This window comes from Hemiscyllium ocellatum, chromosome 23 (genome assembly GCF_020745735.1).
Source record: "Hemiscyllium ocellatum isolate sHemOce1 chromosome 23, sHemOce1.pat.X.cur, whole genome shotgun sequence".
Classification (NCBI taxonomy): Eukaryota; Metazoa; Chordata; class Chondrichthyes; order Orectolobiformes; family Hemiscylliidae; genus Hemiscyllium; species Hemiscyllium ocellatum.
In genome coordinates, this window is record NC_083423.1 from 28,687,703 (window position 1) to 28,703,023 (window position 15,321).

The following is a 15,321-nucleotide window of genomic DNA, read 5'->3' on the forward strand; positions in this document are numbered from 1 at the left end:
ATTTTCCCAGCTTGCACTGAACTTGGCTGGAGCACTGCAGCAAGCCTGAGACAGAGATGTTGGCCAGGGAACATGGTGGTGTGTTGAAGTGGCAGGCAACTGGAACTGGAAAAATAACTCCGAGCTTCTAATTTTGTCACTAGGAATTGAAGTGATTGAAGAAAATCAGTAAAAATGAATACTGTGAGGAAGGCATAACACGTAGTTGAATCAATATTGTCTGCTTTACACTTAATGCTGAAGTCAAAATTACTCCCTTGCTTTAAAAAGAAAAACTTAAGATGATCTCTTAAAATTTTCAAGACTCGGCTAGTGTATGACCAATTCCCAGGCATGGTTTCACAAGTTATTACAGTTGCAGTCAGAATACCCTAATTTGTCAAGCTCCTGTGTGAGCAAAGATGAACTGAGCCCTGTTTTTTTATTTAGATTAGATTAGATTAGACTTACAGTGTGGAAACAGGCCCTTCGGCCCAACAAGTCCACACCGACCCGCAACCCACCCATACCCCTACATTTACCCCTTACCTAACACTACGGGCAATTTAGCATGGCCAATTCACCTGACCCGCACATCTTTGGACTGTGGGAGGAAACCGGAGCACCCGGAGGAAACCCACGCAGACACGGGGAGAACGTGCAAACTCCACACAGTCTGTCGCCTGAGTCGGGAATTGAACCCGGGTCTCAGGCGCTGTGAGGCAGCAGTGCTAACCACTGTGCCACCGTGCCGCCCACAAATTTACCCCCTCCCCTTCAGCTGGTCGCACCAAGGTTAATTTTCCCTCCTTTGTGAATACTTTTCTCTCACGTCAAATGAGTTTATGTTTCAAAAGGAGTCAATTTAACCAGACCTGTTAGAGTAAATGAAAGAATTAGTTTATTAGTTACAAAATACGAGAAGAAATCAGAACTGAATCCAAAAACTCCCTACGACCTTACCATTAAGTGTATAAGTCCTGCTAAGATTTGCTTTCCCAAAATGCAGCACCTTGCATTTATCTGAATTAAACTCCATCTGAAACTTCTCAGCCCATTGGCCCATCTGGTCCAGATCCTGTTGTAATTTGAGGTAACCCTCTTCGCTGTCCACTGCACGTCCAATTTTGGTGTCATCTGCAAACTTACTAACTGTACCTCTTATGCTTGCTTCCAAATCATTTATGTAAATGACAAGAAGTAGAGGACCCAGCACTGATCCTTGTGGCACTCCACAGGTCACATGCCTCCAGTCTGAAAAACAACCCACCACCACCACCCTCTGTCTTCTACCTTTGAATCAATTCTGTATCCAAATAGCTAGTTTTTCTGTATTCCATGAGATCTAACCTTGCTAATCAATCTCCCATGTTGAACGCCTTACTGAAGTCCATAAAGACCACATCTATTGCTCTGCCCTCATCAATCGTCTTTGTTACTTCTTTAAAATCTTAATCAAGTTTGTGAAACACACCACCCATGCCCTCCACCTCCTCCAAGACTTCCGTTTCCCCGGCCCCCAATGCCTGGTCTTCACCATGGATATCCAATCCCTCTACATCTCCATCCGCCATGACCAGGGCCTCCAAGTCCTCTGTTTTTTCCTCTCCAGACATCCCCAACAGTACCCTTCGATCGACATTCTCATTCGTTTAGCCGAACTGGTCCTCACCCTTAACAATTTCTCCTTTGAATCCTCCCACTTCCTCCAGACCAAAGGGGTAGCCATGGGCACACGTATGGGCCCCAGCTATGCCTGTCTCTTTGTTGGCTACATAGAACAGTTAATCTTCCGTAATTACACTCCCCACCTCTTCCTCCGCTACATTGATGACTGCATTGGCGCCACCTCGTGCTCCCGCGAGGAGGTTGAGCAATTCATCAACTTCACCAACACATTCCACCCTGACCTTAAATTTACCTAGACCATCTCTGACACATCCCTCCCCTCCCTGGACCCCTCCATCTCCATTAATGACGACCGACTTGACACTGACATTTTTTAACAAACCCACCGACTCCCACAGCTACCTGGATTACACCTCTTCCCACCCTATCTCTTGCAAAAATGCCACCTCGTATTCCCAATTCCTCCGCCTCCGCTGTATCTGCTCCCAGGAACACCAGTTCCACCATAGAACACACCAGATGGCCTCCTTCTTTAGAGACTGCAATTTCCCTTCCCACATGGTTAAAGATGCCCTCCAACGCATCTCGTCCACATCCTGCACCTCTGCCCTCAGACCCCACCCCTCCAACCGTAACAAGGACTGAACGCCCCTGGTGCTCACCTTCCACCCTACAAACCTTCGCATAAACCAAATCATCTGCCGACATTTCCGCCACCTCCAAAAAGACCCCACCACCAGGGATATCTTTCCCTCCCCACCCCTTTCTGCCTTCCACAAAGACCTTCCCTCCGTGACTACCTGGTCAGGTCCACGCCCCCCCACCCACTCTCCCATCCTGGCACTTTCCCCTGCCACCACAGGAACTGTAAAACCTGTGCCCACACCCCCTCCCTCACCTCTATCCAAGGCCCTAAAGGAGCCTTACACATCCATTAAGGTTTTACCTGCACTTCCACTAATATCATCTTTTGTATCTGTTGCTCCCAATGTAGTCTCCTCTACATTGGGGAGACTGGACGCCTCCTAGCAGAGCGCTTTAGGGAACATCTCCGAAACACCCACACCAATCAACCACACCGCCCCGTGGCCCAACATTTCAACACCCCCTCCCACTCTGCCGAGGACATGGAGGTCCTGGGCCTCCTTCACCGCCGCTCCCTCACCACCAGACGCCTGGAGGAAGAACGCCTCATCTTCCGCCTCGGAACACTTCAACCTCAGGGCATCAATGAGGACTTCAACAGCTTCCTCATTTCCCCTTCCCCCACCTCATCCTAGTTTCAAACTTCCAGCTCAGCACTGTCCCCATGACTTGTCCGGACTTGTCCGACCTGCCTAGCTCCTTTTCCACCTATCCACTCTACCCTCTCCTCCCTGACCTATCACCTTCATCTCCTCCCCCACTCACCCATTGTACTCTATGCTACTCTCTCCCCACCCCCACCATCCCCAAACTTATCTCTCCACGCTTCAGTCTCTCTGCCTTTATTCCTGATGAAGGGCTTTTGCCCGAAATGTCGATTTCACTGCTCGTTGGATGCTGCCTGAACTGCTGTGCTCTTTCAGCACCACTGATCCAGAACAAAGCCATGTTGACTATCCTGAATCAGTCCTTGCCTTTCCAAATACATGTGCATCCTGTCCCTCAGGATTCCCTCCAACAACTTGTCACCACCGATGTCAGGCTCACTGGTCTATAGTTCCTTGGTTTGTCCTTACCTCCTTTCTTAAACAGTGGCACCACGTTAGCCAACCTCCAGTCTTCCGGCACCTCACCTGTGACTATTGATGATACGGATATCTCAGCAAGAGGCCCAGCAATCACTTCTCTAGCTTCCCACAGAGTTCTCGGGTATACCTAATCAGGTCCTGGGGATTTATCCACCTTTAACCATTTCAAGACATCCAGCACTCCCTCCTCTGTAATCTGGACATTTTGCAAGATGTCACCATCTATTTCCCTACAGTCTATATCTTCCATATCCTTTTCCACACTAAATGCTGATGCAAAATACTAATTTAGTATCCACCCCCATTTTCCGTGGCTCCACACAAAGGCCACCTTGCTGATCTTTGAGGGGCCCTATTCTCTCCCTAGTTACCCTTTTGTCCTTAATGTATTTGTAAAAACTCTTTGGATTCTCCTCAATTCTATTTGCCAAAGCTGTCTCATGTTCCCTTTTTGCCCTCCTGATTTCCCTCTTAAGTATACTCCTACTTTCTTTATACTCTTCTGAGGATTCAGGATTCTTAGATTGTGATGTTTGTTGAAAATCTTTTGTTGCCTTTCCTTTTGACTGGCATAGTGGCTTATTGGCTTCCAGCATGGAGGGTGAAAGTGTGTCTTCCCTTTCTTTGCTTATATTGCAAGGGTATTTAGAAGATATTTTCAAAGCTGTGACCTTCACAGCATGTTTGTTTGCATACTGGAATAATAGATCACAAACACGTACCAAGCAGTTTAAAGCTCAGTTTTAACTCTTGTCCCTGTCGAAAGGAGCAAGTGCAATTAGGGTGGTGTGGTGGCTTAGTGGTTAGCATTGCTGCCTCACAGTGCCAGGGACCCAGGTTTGATTCCTGCCTCAGGCGACTGTGGAGTTTGCAGGATTTCCTCCCACAATTCAAAGATGTGCAAGTGAGGCCATGCTAAATTGCCCATAGTGTTAGGTGCATTAGTCAGGGGTAAATATAGGGTCGGGGAATGGGTCTGGATGGGTTACTCTTTGGAGGGTTGATATGGACTTGTTGGGCTGAAGGGTGCATTTCCATACTATAGTGAATCTAATCTGAAATGTGTGATATTTTAAAAAATATCATTTTCACAGTCTGAGATAATGAAAGGAGTTACAGTTAATTTATCATTATTTTCTTCCATGGAAGCTTCTTTGATACCTGAAGGTATGTTATTCCAGTGTGTGTGTGTATCTCCAGACACTCACTGAATTTATATCAACAGTCATTTGTATGGCATTAGTAATCCTCTTTTATTTAAAAAAAAACCTTTTGGAATTAAAATTTGATTTGGCCTTAATTGTTCTAAGGTTGAGGTCTGCCTCCGTGACATTAGGAATTGGTGTAATTGCTCCGAACAAATTCTAAAAATCAAAGTGATGAAAATAAGAACAAGAAGGATAGACAAGTTTTTTTCTTAATTCAAAGAATAATAGAATAGTACAAATAGTTGACAATTTGTATGTTCAACTACATACAAAGGGTGAGCCACTGGGCTTGTGTGCGAAGATCATGGGCACTGCTAGGCAAGCAGTCTCATCAAGTTTCAAATGGGGACAAAGATCAGAGTCAGACCCCAGAAATAACAGAGGAAAATTGATGAAGAAAAAGAGTTAATTGGTGAAGGAAATGTCCTGTGACATGGAAACTTTTACAGACTAGACCAGAAGACAGAAGAAGTGGGTGACAAATATCAGATAGTTTCCTTCTTTCTTTCTAAAGCACTGTAATTGTATTTGATGGATGAGAGTAAATAGAACTATAAGTATAATATCAATTCCATGGATTGGAGTTCTGAGCACTAAAATATTGCTATTTTTTGCAGGCTGTACAATCCTTTCTTCCTGAGCAAATTCATGGTCTCGTCAATAGCCTCTTGAAAATGGCAAAGGCCTCTTTGTTCCAGAATAGAACAGTGGCTGAATTACTTTGGGGATATGAAGATCCAATACTGAAACTGGCAAGTTACAAAGACACGACTACTGGTATATTTTACCCAGTAAGTATTATCCTTTAGCTTTGATGTTCGCAGTGATCTTGCCTCAGTGCTCAGAAAATCATCATGTCATAAAAAATGACTTTTTTGGCTAATTTAAATACTATTCTGAAAATCACATGGAACAGTGTAGACAGGCAAAGCTCATTGCTGAGAAAAAGGCAGAACATTTATCTAACATTACTTTGAGAATATTAAGTCTTTTTCTACCTCATTTTGATTTTCATCAAACTCAATGGATGGGGCATAAAATGGAAGTGTTGTTGGAAGAGTGGGAAAGGTGGGTAGAAATTACAGTAACATCTATTGCTGTAGTGAAGCCAGCAAAATTAGCTGAATATGAAGTTTATTTTCTTGTAATAAAGTTTATTTATTGCACAGTTTTCTGCTTTGCACAGTGTAGTTGTCACATATTTGTTCTTTCAAGTCCCATGCCATTGATTATGGATCACTGATTTGAACACAAAATATGGCGTCTTGGAGTTGGGGTAATATATTATATATAGAGTTTGTAACCAGAAATAAAATTCACCAAATGATGCATCTTCAAGTTGGCAGGCTGTAATTACTGAAGTGCTGCTAGACTCAGCACCAAGACTTCTGCTATTTAAAATCTGGAGTGAAGACTTAGGCACAGACATGGGGCTGTTGTGGCATAGTGGTAGTGTCCCTACCTCTGAGCCATGAGGATTAGGTTCAAGTCCCACCTGTTCCAGAGGTGAATAATAAAATCTCTGAATGGGTTGGTTAGAAAATATCGAGACACAGAGATGGAGAGGAATGATCCTAAGTTTGCTGCCAATCTGAAACCAGATAGCAGTGCAGGCTTTAAGACATAAAGAGGTATGGGCAGGATAACTATGGCAGGATTACAGATGGAGTTCACTGAGAGGTTATACATTTTAGTAGCAAGAATAGAAATACTTTTTTTTCAAAATGTGTAAAATTTCTACATGTTGATGTTAAGAGAAATTTATTGGACTTGTACAAACAGCACAAAAAGTTAGCTTGCAGCTGCAGTAAGTTATTAGGTAGTCAAATGATTGTTGGCCATTAATGCCATGGTTTGGAATACAGAATGAGGAAGCCTTATTCCAATTGAAAAGGATTTTGGTCAAGTCACAACTGGAATACCGTATTTATTTTGACTTCCATACTCAAGAATGGATAAACCTGTTTCTGAAGTAATACAGCAACGATTCACGGATCAGCTCCTGGGATGAGAACGGTATCCTATGATGAGAGGTTGAGTGAACTAGAACTATGCTTACTCTGAAACAAAACTTAACAAGATAGACACAGAAAGATTGCTTCCCCAATTGTGAAATCTAGAACACAATGGCATAGTTTGAGGTGAAGAGGAAAGTCATTTGGGAATGAGATGTGGAGAATATCTTTTATTCATCCAAAGATGAGGGCATCATTGGCTAGGCCAGCAATTATTGCCCATCCCTAATTGCCTAGAGGGCAACCACATTGTTATCAATCTGGGAGTCACTTAAAGGCCAGACCCGGTAAGGATATAAGTTTCCTTCCCTGAAGAACATTAGCAAACCAGATGGTTTTTTTTTTACTGATAGTCTGCAATGGTTTCATGCTCTTTATTAGACTCCTAATTCCAGATTTTCATTTAATCTAAGAACCACCACCTGCCATGGCAGGATTTGAACCCGAGTCCCCAGAATATTACCTGGACCTCTGGATTAACAGTCCAGTATTAATACCACTAGGCAATCACCTCCTCTTCATTCAAAATTGAGAAAATATGAAATTCTGTATCCTAAAGAGTTGTGATGGTCATGATTATTTCTTTGTAAGTATGCACAAGACCAAGATGGATAGATTTCTTAAGGATCAATTAAAGAAACAATGGGAAGTTGGGCAGGAAATTGGAGGTGAGGCATTGTATTGATTGGTGAAACAGGTTCAAAGGGCCCTGGCATGATGCATTCTTCCTCATATTTGTTATGTTATGTTGCCCTTCCTAGCCCACCCACTACATGAATGCTGTGTATCCTCTTCACTGATGTATTTGCCAGGTACTGTACATCTTATTTAACACATTTATTACAGAGCAATGTCAACATGGATCTGGTTCTAAATACAAACAGTTTATTTAAAGAATTTAAAAACATCTTAGAACTTATGGGATTTTCACACATGCAGCCTTTGAAGGAATCTCTATGACTTTCCAGGGACACTGTGTGTGGAGTCAGTCACTAGCTGCACCCACAGGCATAAGCAATCAAGCACAATTGCATAGATTCATGAACAGATCAACATAATGAAGTACAGATCAATAATCATTAGACACTACAGCAAGCCAATAACAATATGGCAGGAAATATTTTTGATGCCCCAAATTTCTGGGTTATGAATGTAAATAGCATACAAAATTCTTATAGGATTCACCAGGGTCAATGCGGGCAGAACATTTCTCCTGGTTGTGGAGTGTTTGAGAACAAAGGGGCCTAGCCACATAATAAGGGTTAGGCAATTTAGATTTTTTTCACTCATAGGTGGTGAACATTATAAAACTTTTGGATTAAGTTAGGCATGGACTGGTTAAACTGAAAGGTCCGTTTCTGTGCTGTATGATTCTAAGAGGGCTGTACAGACTCAGTCCTTGAGTATAATGGTAGCTTTCTAAAGCTATCAAGCAATATGGCAGTAATATGGAACAAATAACATCAAGACAGAAGATCAGCTATGATTTAGTTGAATGGTGGAGCAGATTTGAGAACCACAGTGACCTGTTCCTGTTCCTATTTCCTACATTTCTGAGGAAAGTTCTGGAACAGCCCAGACATTATCAGAAAATTCAGGCCCGCCGGTCATCTGGTTTTAAATTCTCTGACAGTCGTTTGTATCTCTAGGATTATTGCTGCAATTTATTATTATGCAATAGGATTAATACCTTGGGCTTGTCTGTCCCTCTAGTACAATGGAACATCAGATGGAATTTATAACGTGTACACGGGAAAAGATGACATTAGCAAAGTTGCAATCATTGACCGCTGGATGAACAAGAAGTAAGAGTAAAATGAGTAATCTTTTCATGTATTCTCAGAGCACATTTAAAAATAAAGTAAATTGCTTCTTAATGGCTTCGAGGCATGTATGACAGAATGCAACATTTCCAGAAAGTATTTTACACAAATGGACTGTATGTAACAAGAAGTACTTTATCCTTCTATGATTTTCATTGAAAGTTTAAATGTTAAAACAGTGTATTCACTGAAAACGAGTGCCTGCTCACTAGCTTTCGGAGTGTCACTCCTTCATCAGGTGGTTGTGGAGGACACAATTGTAAGACAGAATTTATAGCAAAAGTTTACAATATGATGTAACTGAAATTATACATTGAAAAATACCATGATTGTTTATTGAGTCTTTCATCTGTTTGAATACCATGATAGTTTCACTTCTTTCATGCGTAAATCACAAAACTATTTTTAAAAGTTGCATTCTCAAGTTAACTGTAACAATTGGTGTTAGCTAGACAACATGTTGAAGGTGTTAGCCCCCTGTGTTCTCTGTCTGTGCCATAATGTTTAGACTGATTGTAATCTAAAAAGTAAGATGACAGTGTCTTACATGAATTCATGCAGTTTTTGAGTCATGTGTCTGTAGGAGTGTGTGTGTGTCTGGGGTGGGGGATTGTGAGTGTTTGTGAGAGAGTATATGTGTGTGCGTGAGTGAGTATAGAGTAGTCTAAGTCTCTGAGAGGATGCATGTGTGATTGTGGGAGTGTGTGTGTCTGTAAGGGTGTGTGTGCGTGTCTGTGTATATGCATGTCCGTGTGTATGTGTGTGTATAGGAGTTCATTTGTGTGTGTGTGTAGGAGTGTCTGTGTGTGTGTGTATAGTGCAATGGTGGTCACCTGTAGTGTGACATGAACCCAAGGTCCCGGTTGAGGCCCTCCCTATGGGTACGGAACTTAGCTATCAGCCTCTGCTTGGCCACATTTCGCTGCTGCCTGTCCCCTAGTCCGCCTTGGAGGATGGTCACCCGATGGTCTGAGGTCGAATGTCCTGGACCACTGAAGTGTTCCCCAACTGGGAGGGAACACTCCTGTCTGTTGATTGTTGTGCGGTGGCCATTCATCTGTTGCTATAGCCTTTGCTTGGTTTCCCAAATGCACCATGCCTCAGGGCATCCTTGCCTGCAACCTATAAGATAGACAACATTGGCTGAGTCACATGAGTACCTGCCATGTACATTGAGGAAAAGAATTAAAACGTGGAGCAGCCATCCAGCCCTCACTCCTTACACCCTACCAAATTTCTCATACATTCTGCATGCCTCCTTATGCCATGTACCCACTGCCCATGTCTGCTCAAACTCTGTGTGTCAACCTTTGCTACTGTACCAACCCTCATTGGTCTTTATATCATACTTGTCAACCTCTTCATAATACCTAACTCCACATGTCTCTTTATAGCTCCCATGCTTATCCATGCCCTTGTACCCAGCATCCATGGTTCTATGTAGCCCATATCCAATTTCTGCTTCCTACCCATTACCCATTTTCTCTACACCTAACATGCCAACTCTCCCAATATCTGTTATGGACCTCAGGACCAATACTGAAATGAAAATAAACAAAATCTTATAAAATAAAGTTCCACAGATAATACATATTGCATATAAACTTTATGTTATTAAATGAAATACTTCAATAGACTTAAAAAAGTTACTACATTTACAATAAACATTTAATGCAAGTGAATAATCCAGATAACAATCAACATAGTCATGCTTCAAAAACTGAATAATGTCTCAGAGCTGGCAGTAAAACCTGAAAAAGTAGACACTCCACTGTGATAATGAATAGTTGTGAAATCAGTCATATAACACGAATGGGTGATGAAAACCCATCGAAGAATCCCTATAGGTTGAAAAAAGGCCATTCAGCTCATCAAGTTCACACCAACCCTCCGAAGAGCATTCCATCCAGACCCATTCCCCAACTCTATCCTTGCCTTTCCCCTGGCCAATCCACCTAACCTGCACATCTTTGAACTTTGGGAGGAAACTGAAGCACCTGAAGGAAATCCACGCGGGCAGGGGTACAATGTGCAAACTCCACATAGATGGTCAGTTGGGGGTGGAATTGAATATGGGTCTTGGTGCTGTGAGACAGCAGTGCTAACCACTGAGCCACCATTCCACCCTGTCAAGTATATGTCAACAGGCAGAGTGAAGTAGGAAGCAATCATTTACTTAAACACTCTAGGCATTTGTTCCAAAGATTTAGGATTTTTAACTGCCTTGACAGCTCCCTTTGACAAGTGATATTGACATTTCCTTTAGATAAGTCATAGAGTCAAGGCAGTGTACAGCATAGACCTCATAAGGCCTCCCTCCATACTAGGCAACGTCCTGGTAAATCTCCTCTGAGTGCTTTCCAGAGGTTCCACGAATGTGGTGACCTGAACTGTGCACAATACTCCAAGTGCGGCCGTACCAGAGTTTTGTACAGCTGCAGCATGACCTCATGGCTCCGAATCCCTCTACCAATAAAAGGTAACACACCGTAAGCTTTCTTAACAACCCTATCAACCTGAGTGGCAAATTTCAGGGATTTATGTACATGAACACTGAGATCTCTCTGCTTATCTACACTGCCAAGAATCTTACCATTAGCCCAGTGCTCTTTATTCCTGTTGCTCCTTCCAAAGTGATTCACCTCACACTTTTCTGCATTAAACTCCATTTGTCACTTCTCAGCCCAGCTCTGCAGCTTAACTATGTCCCTCTGTTACCTGCAACATCCTTCCTCACTGTCCACAACTGTAATGATCATAGTGTCATCTGCAAATTTACTAACCCATACTTCTACGCCCTCATTTATTTATAAAATGACAAACAGGAGTGTGCTTGCAGTACACCACTAGTAACTGAACTCCAGGAGTTAGCTAATACACAAAGCTATTGTTCAGTGCAAGTTGCATGCATGCCTTAATTATGGATTTATTGTGCAGATTAAGTGGTCATAGTGCACATTTAATCAGAGTTGTCGATCACAAAATGGACATATGAAACTCACCACCTTACTATTGATTGGCAGTTTTGTTGTAATCTACTGCCTTTTATTATCTTTTATCTTTTAACTAACCAATTTAGCATTTTGATTTCACTGCAACCTGAATCATAACAATACTTTTTTTTCAGAAAACTGACTTTCTGGAATGATTCATACTGTGATATGATCAATGGCACAGGTAAAGCTACCATTAAAACTACCATTATCCAAACTCTCTCAAAAAGACAACACTGAAAACTTGAAGAAATACAGATCAAGATATCTGTTCTTTGAGCTGCTCAGATCCATCCATCTTATTAATATTTAGGAATCAAAAGCATGTGAAGAGTAGAAAATGCCAATCCAGCAACGTGGATCACTTACATTCTACCACAGTTAGAATAAAAAGGGCCTGTGCTATTAATTTTAGATGAGGTGGCAATTCTGTTTCTCATAACAAACTAACATATAATATCAACATCATCATTTATGTTTGATTTCCAATGACAAATTAAGATCCATTTAATGCCTGTGAGTGCTTGAGTATAGAAAATCACAATTACTATTCATAGTATCTACAAATTGCCCACAAATATTATGATGCTCACAATTGATCTAATATTTTACTGAGCACTCATTGACCACAACTTTTCATAAAAACATTTTTTTTTGACAGATGCAAGCTCTTTTCCACCATTTGTTCATGATAAGAAGAAATTATACTTTTTCTCATCTGACATTTGTAGGTAATGTACCAATGAAAATATACATAAAGCATGTACAGGACGCTTCACTTGCTGTTCATATACATTTAGACCATCGTGCTTACACATTTAATGCTTAGATATGTATTGAACAGACATGTATAGAAAGGGACTTACCTCAAGAGTCAGGCCTCCATTTCTTGAGAGCTGCGAGGAGAAAGGGAGAAAAGCTGCCAAGAAGGTAAGTGACAGCTTTAAAAACTTACCTTGTGAATAGGCGGAGCGCACGCTGAGCAGGAGTGGACATGAGACTGCTGAGTGAGTGAAGTAATATATTTGGGTGGTTGTGTTACCCAAAACACTACTTAGGTAGTATCTCCCACCCATCCTGCTCCTCTAACCAAAACAAAACTTCAGTGTGACGGATTGGTAAGATAACAAGTTTTTGTTTTACTCTTTATTTTTCAATAGTCTTCTTTGGGAATTTAGAATAGTGGGGATGGCAGTTAGGGCAGTTGAATGTTCCTCCTGCAGAATGTGGGAGGTAAGGGTCATCACCAGTGTTCCTGCTGACTATATCTGCGGGAAGTGCACCCAACTCCAGCTCCTCAAAAACTGCGTTAGGGAACTGGAGCTGGAGCTGGGTGTACTTTGGATCATTTAGGAGGTGGAGGGCATTGTTGGGAGGAGTTACAGGGAGGTAGTCACGCCTCAGGTATAAGAAAAAGTAGATGTGTTACAGTCAAGGGATGGAAAGGAAACCATCAGGCAGTGCAGGAATCCCATATGGCTGTTCCCCTCAATAGCAAGAATACCGTTTTGGATGCTGTTGGGGGAGACGACTTGATGGGGTAAACCATGGGGTACAGGTCTCTGGCGCAGTGTCTGTCCCTGTTGCTTAGAAGTGAAGGGGAGAGAGGAGCAGAACATTAGTCATGGGGGACCTCCAGAATTACGGGGATAGATAGGAGGTTCTGTGGGAATGAGAGAGACTCAAGGTTCGTGTGTTACCTCCCAGGTGCCAGGGTTTGTGATATCTCAGATTGTGTTTTCAGGATCCTTGAAGGGGAGGGGGAGCAGCCCCATCTCATAGTCCACATAGGCACCAATGACATTGGTAGGAAAAGGGATGGGGATTTAAGGCAGAAAATTAGGGATCTAGGGTGGAAGTTTGGAGCTAGAGTGAACAGAGTTGTTATCTCTGATTTATTGCCCATACTATGTGCTAGTGAGGCAAGGAAAATGAAGAGAGAGAAGTTGAACACGTGGCTACAAGGATGGTGCAGGAGGGAGGGTTTTGGATACCTGGATAATTGAGACTCATTCTGGGGTAGGTGTGACCTCTACAAACAGTATGGCCTATGCCTGAACCAGAGGGGTACCAATATCCTGGGGGAGAAATTTGCTAATGCTCTTTGGAAGAGTTTAAACTAATTCAGCAGGGGGATAGGAACCAAAATTGTAGTTCCAGTGTCCAGGAGGTTGAGAGTAGCGAGGTCAGCGAGGTTTCAAGGTCGCAAGAGTGCACCGGCAAGCAGGACGTTGGTTTGAAGTGTGTCTACTTCAACACCAGAAGCATCCAGAGTAAGGTGGGTGAACTTACATCATGGATTGGTACCTGGGACTTCGATGTTGTGGCCATTTTGGAGATATGGTTAGAGCAGGGACAGGAATGTTTGTTGCAGGTTCCAGGATTTAAATGTTTCAGTAAGAACAGAGAAGATGGTAAAAGAGGGTCAAGGATGTTTGAGAGGTAGTACGGGGTGAGGTTGGAAACAGGAAAGGAAGGGTCACCCTGCTGAGAGTTTTCTATAGGCCTCCAAATAGATCCACTTTGGAGAGGAAGGGATTGCAAAGATGATTCTGGACAGGAGTCAGAGTAACAGGGTAGTCGTTGTAGGGTCTTTAACTTTGCAAATATTAATGGAAACACTATAGTTCAAGATGGGCCAGTTTTTGTCCAATGTGTGCAGGAGGGTTTCCTGACACAGTATGTAGACTGGGCAACAAGGGGCAGGCCACATTGGATTTGGTACTGGGTAATGAACCTGGCCAGGTCTTAGATTTGGAGGTAGGTGACCATAATTCAGTTATGTATACTTTAGTGATGGAAAGGGATAGGTATATATCACAGGGCAAGAGTTATAGGGAAAAGGCAATTATGATGCGATTAGGCAAGATTTAGGATGCATTGGCTGGGGAAGGAAACTGCAGGGGATGGGCACAATTGAAATGTGGAGCTTATTTAAGGAACGGCTACTGCATGTCCTTGACAAGAATGTACCTATCAGGCAGGCAGGAAGTGGTTGAGTGAGGTGGTTTACTCATGACGTGGTTTACTCATGTCAAAAGGAAGAAGAAGGCTTATGTTAGGATAGACATGAAGGCTCAATTAGGGCATTGGAGAGTTACAAGCTAGTGAAGAAAGACCTAAATAGAGAACTAAGAACAGCCAGGAGAGGACATGATAAGTCATTGGGCGATAGGATCAAGGAAAACCATGAAGCTTTCTATAGGTATATTAGGAATAAAAGAATGACTAGAGTAAGATTAGGGCCAATCAAAGACAGTAGTGCGAAGATGTGCGTGGAGTTCAAAGAGATAGGAGAAGAGCTAAATTAATATTTTTCATTGGTATTCACATTGGAAAAAAACAATACTGTCAAGGTGAATACTAAGATACAGGCTACTAGACTAAACGGGATTGAGGTTCACAAGAAAGAGGTGTTAGCAATTCTGGACAGTGTGAAAATAGGTAAGTCCCCTGGGTCAGACGGGATTTATCCTAGGATTCTCTGGGAAGCCAGGGAGGAGATTGCAGAGCCTTTGGCTTTGATTTGTATGTTGTCATTGTCTACAGGAATAGTGTGAGGAAGTGAGGACTGCAAATGCAGGAGATCTGAGTTGAAGTGTGTGGTGTTGCACAAGCACCTGATGAAGGGCTTATGCCCGAAATGTCGATTCTCCTGCTCCTTGGATGCTGCTTGACCTGCTGTGCTTTTCTAGCACCACGCTCCTCTATAGGAATAGTGCCAGAAGACTGGAGGATAGCAAATGTTGTTCCCTTGTTCAAGCAGGGGAGTAGAGACACCCTCCTAATAATAGACCAGTAAGCCTTATTTGGTTGAAGTAAAGTGTTGGGAAAGGTTATAAGAAATAGGATTTATGATCATCTGAAAAGGAATAAGGGCTAGTGAACATGGTTTTGTGAAGGGTAGATTATAACTCACAACCCTTATTGAGTTCTTTGAG

At 42.5% G+C, this 15,321-nt stretch overlaps 1 protein-coding gene across 1 annotated transcript in view; it reads left to right on the plus strand.

The window, feature by feature from the left end:
• The window catches only part of cd36 (CD36 molecule (thrombospondin receptor)), a 37,940-nt gene that overhangs the window by 11,807 nt on the left and 10,812 nt on the right, over nt 1–15,321 (plus strand). The window contains exons 5-8 of the mRNA XM_060842554.1: nt 5,167–5,340; nt 8,278–8,369; nt 11,515–11,564; nt 12,042–12,111. Coding sequence (XP_060698537.1) covers nt 5,167–5,340; nt 8,278–8,369; nt 11,515–11,564; nt 12,042–12,111 — 386 coding nt within the window. The remainder of the gene's footprint in view (nt 1–5,166; nt 5,341–8,277; nt 8,370–11,514; nt 11,565–12,041; nt 12,112–15,321) is intronic.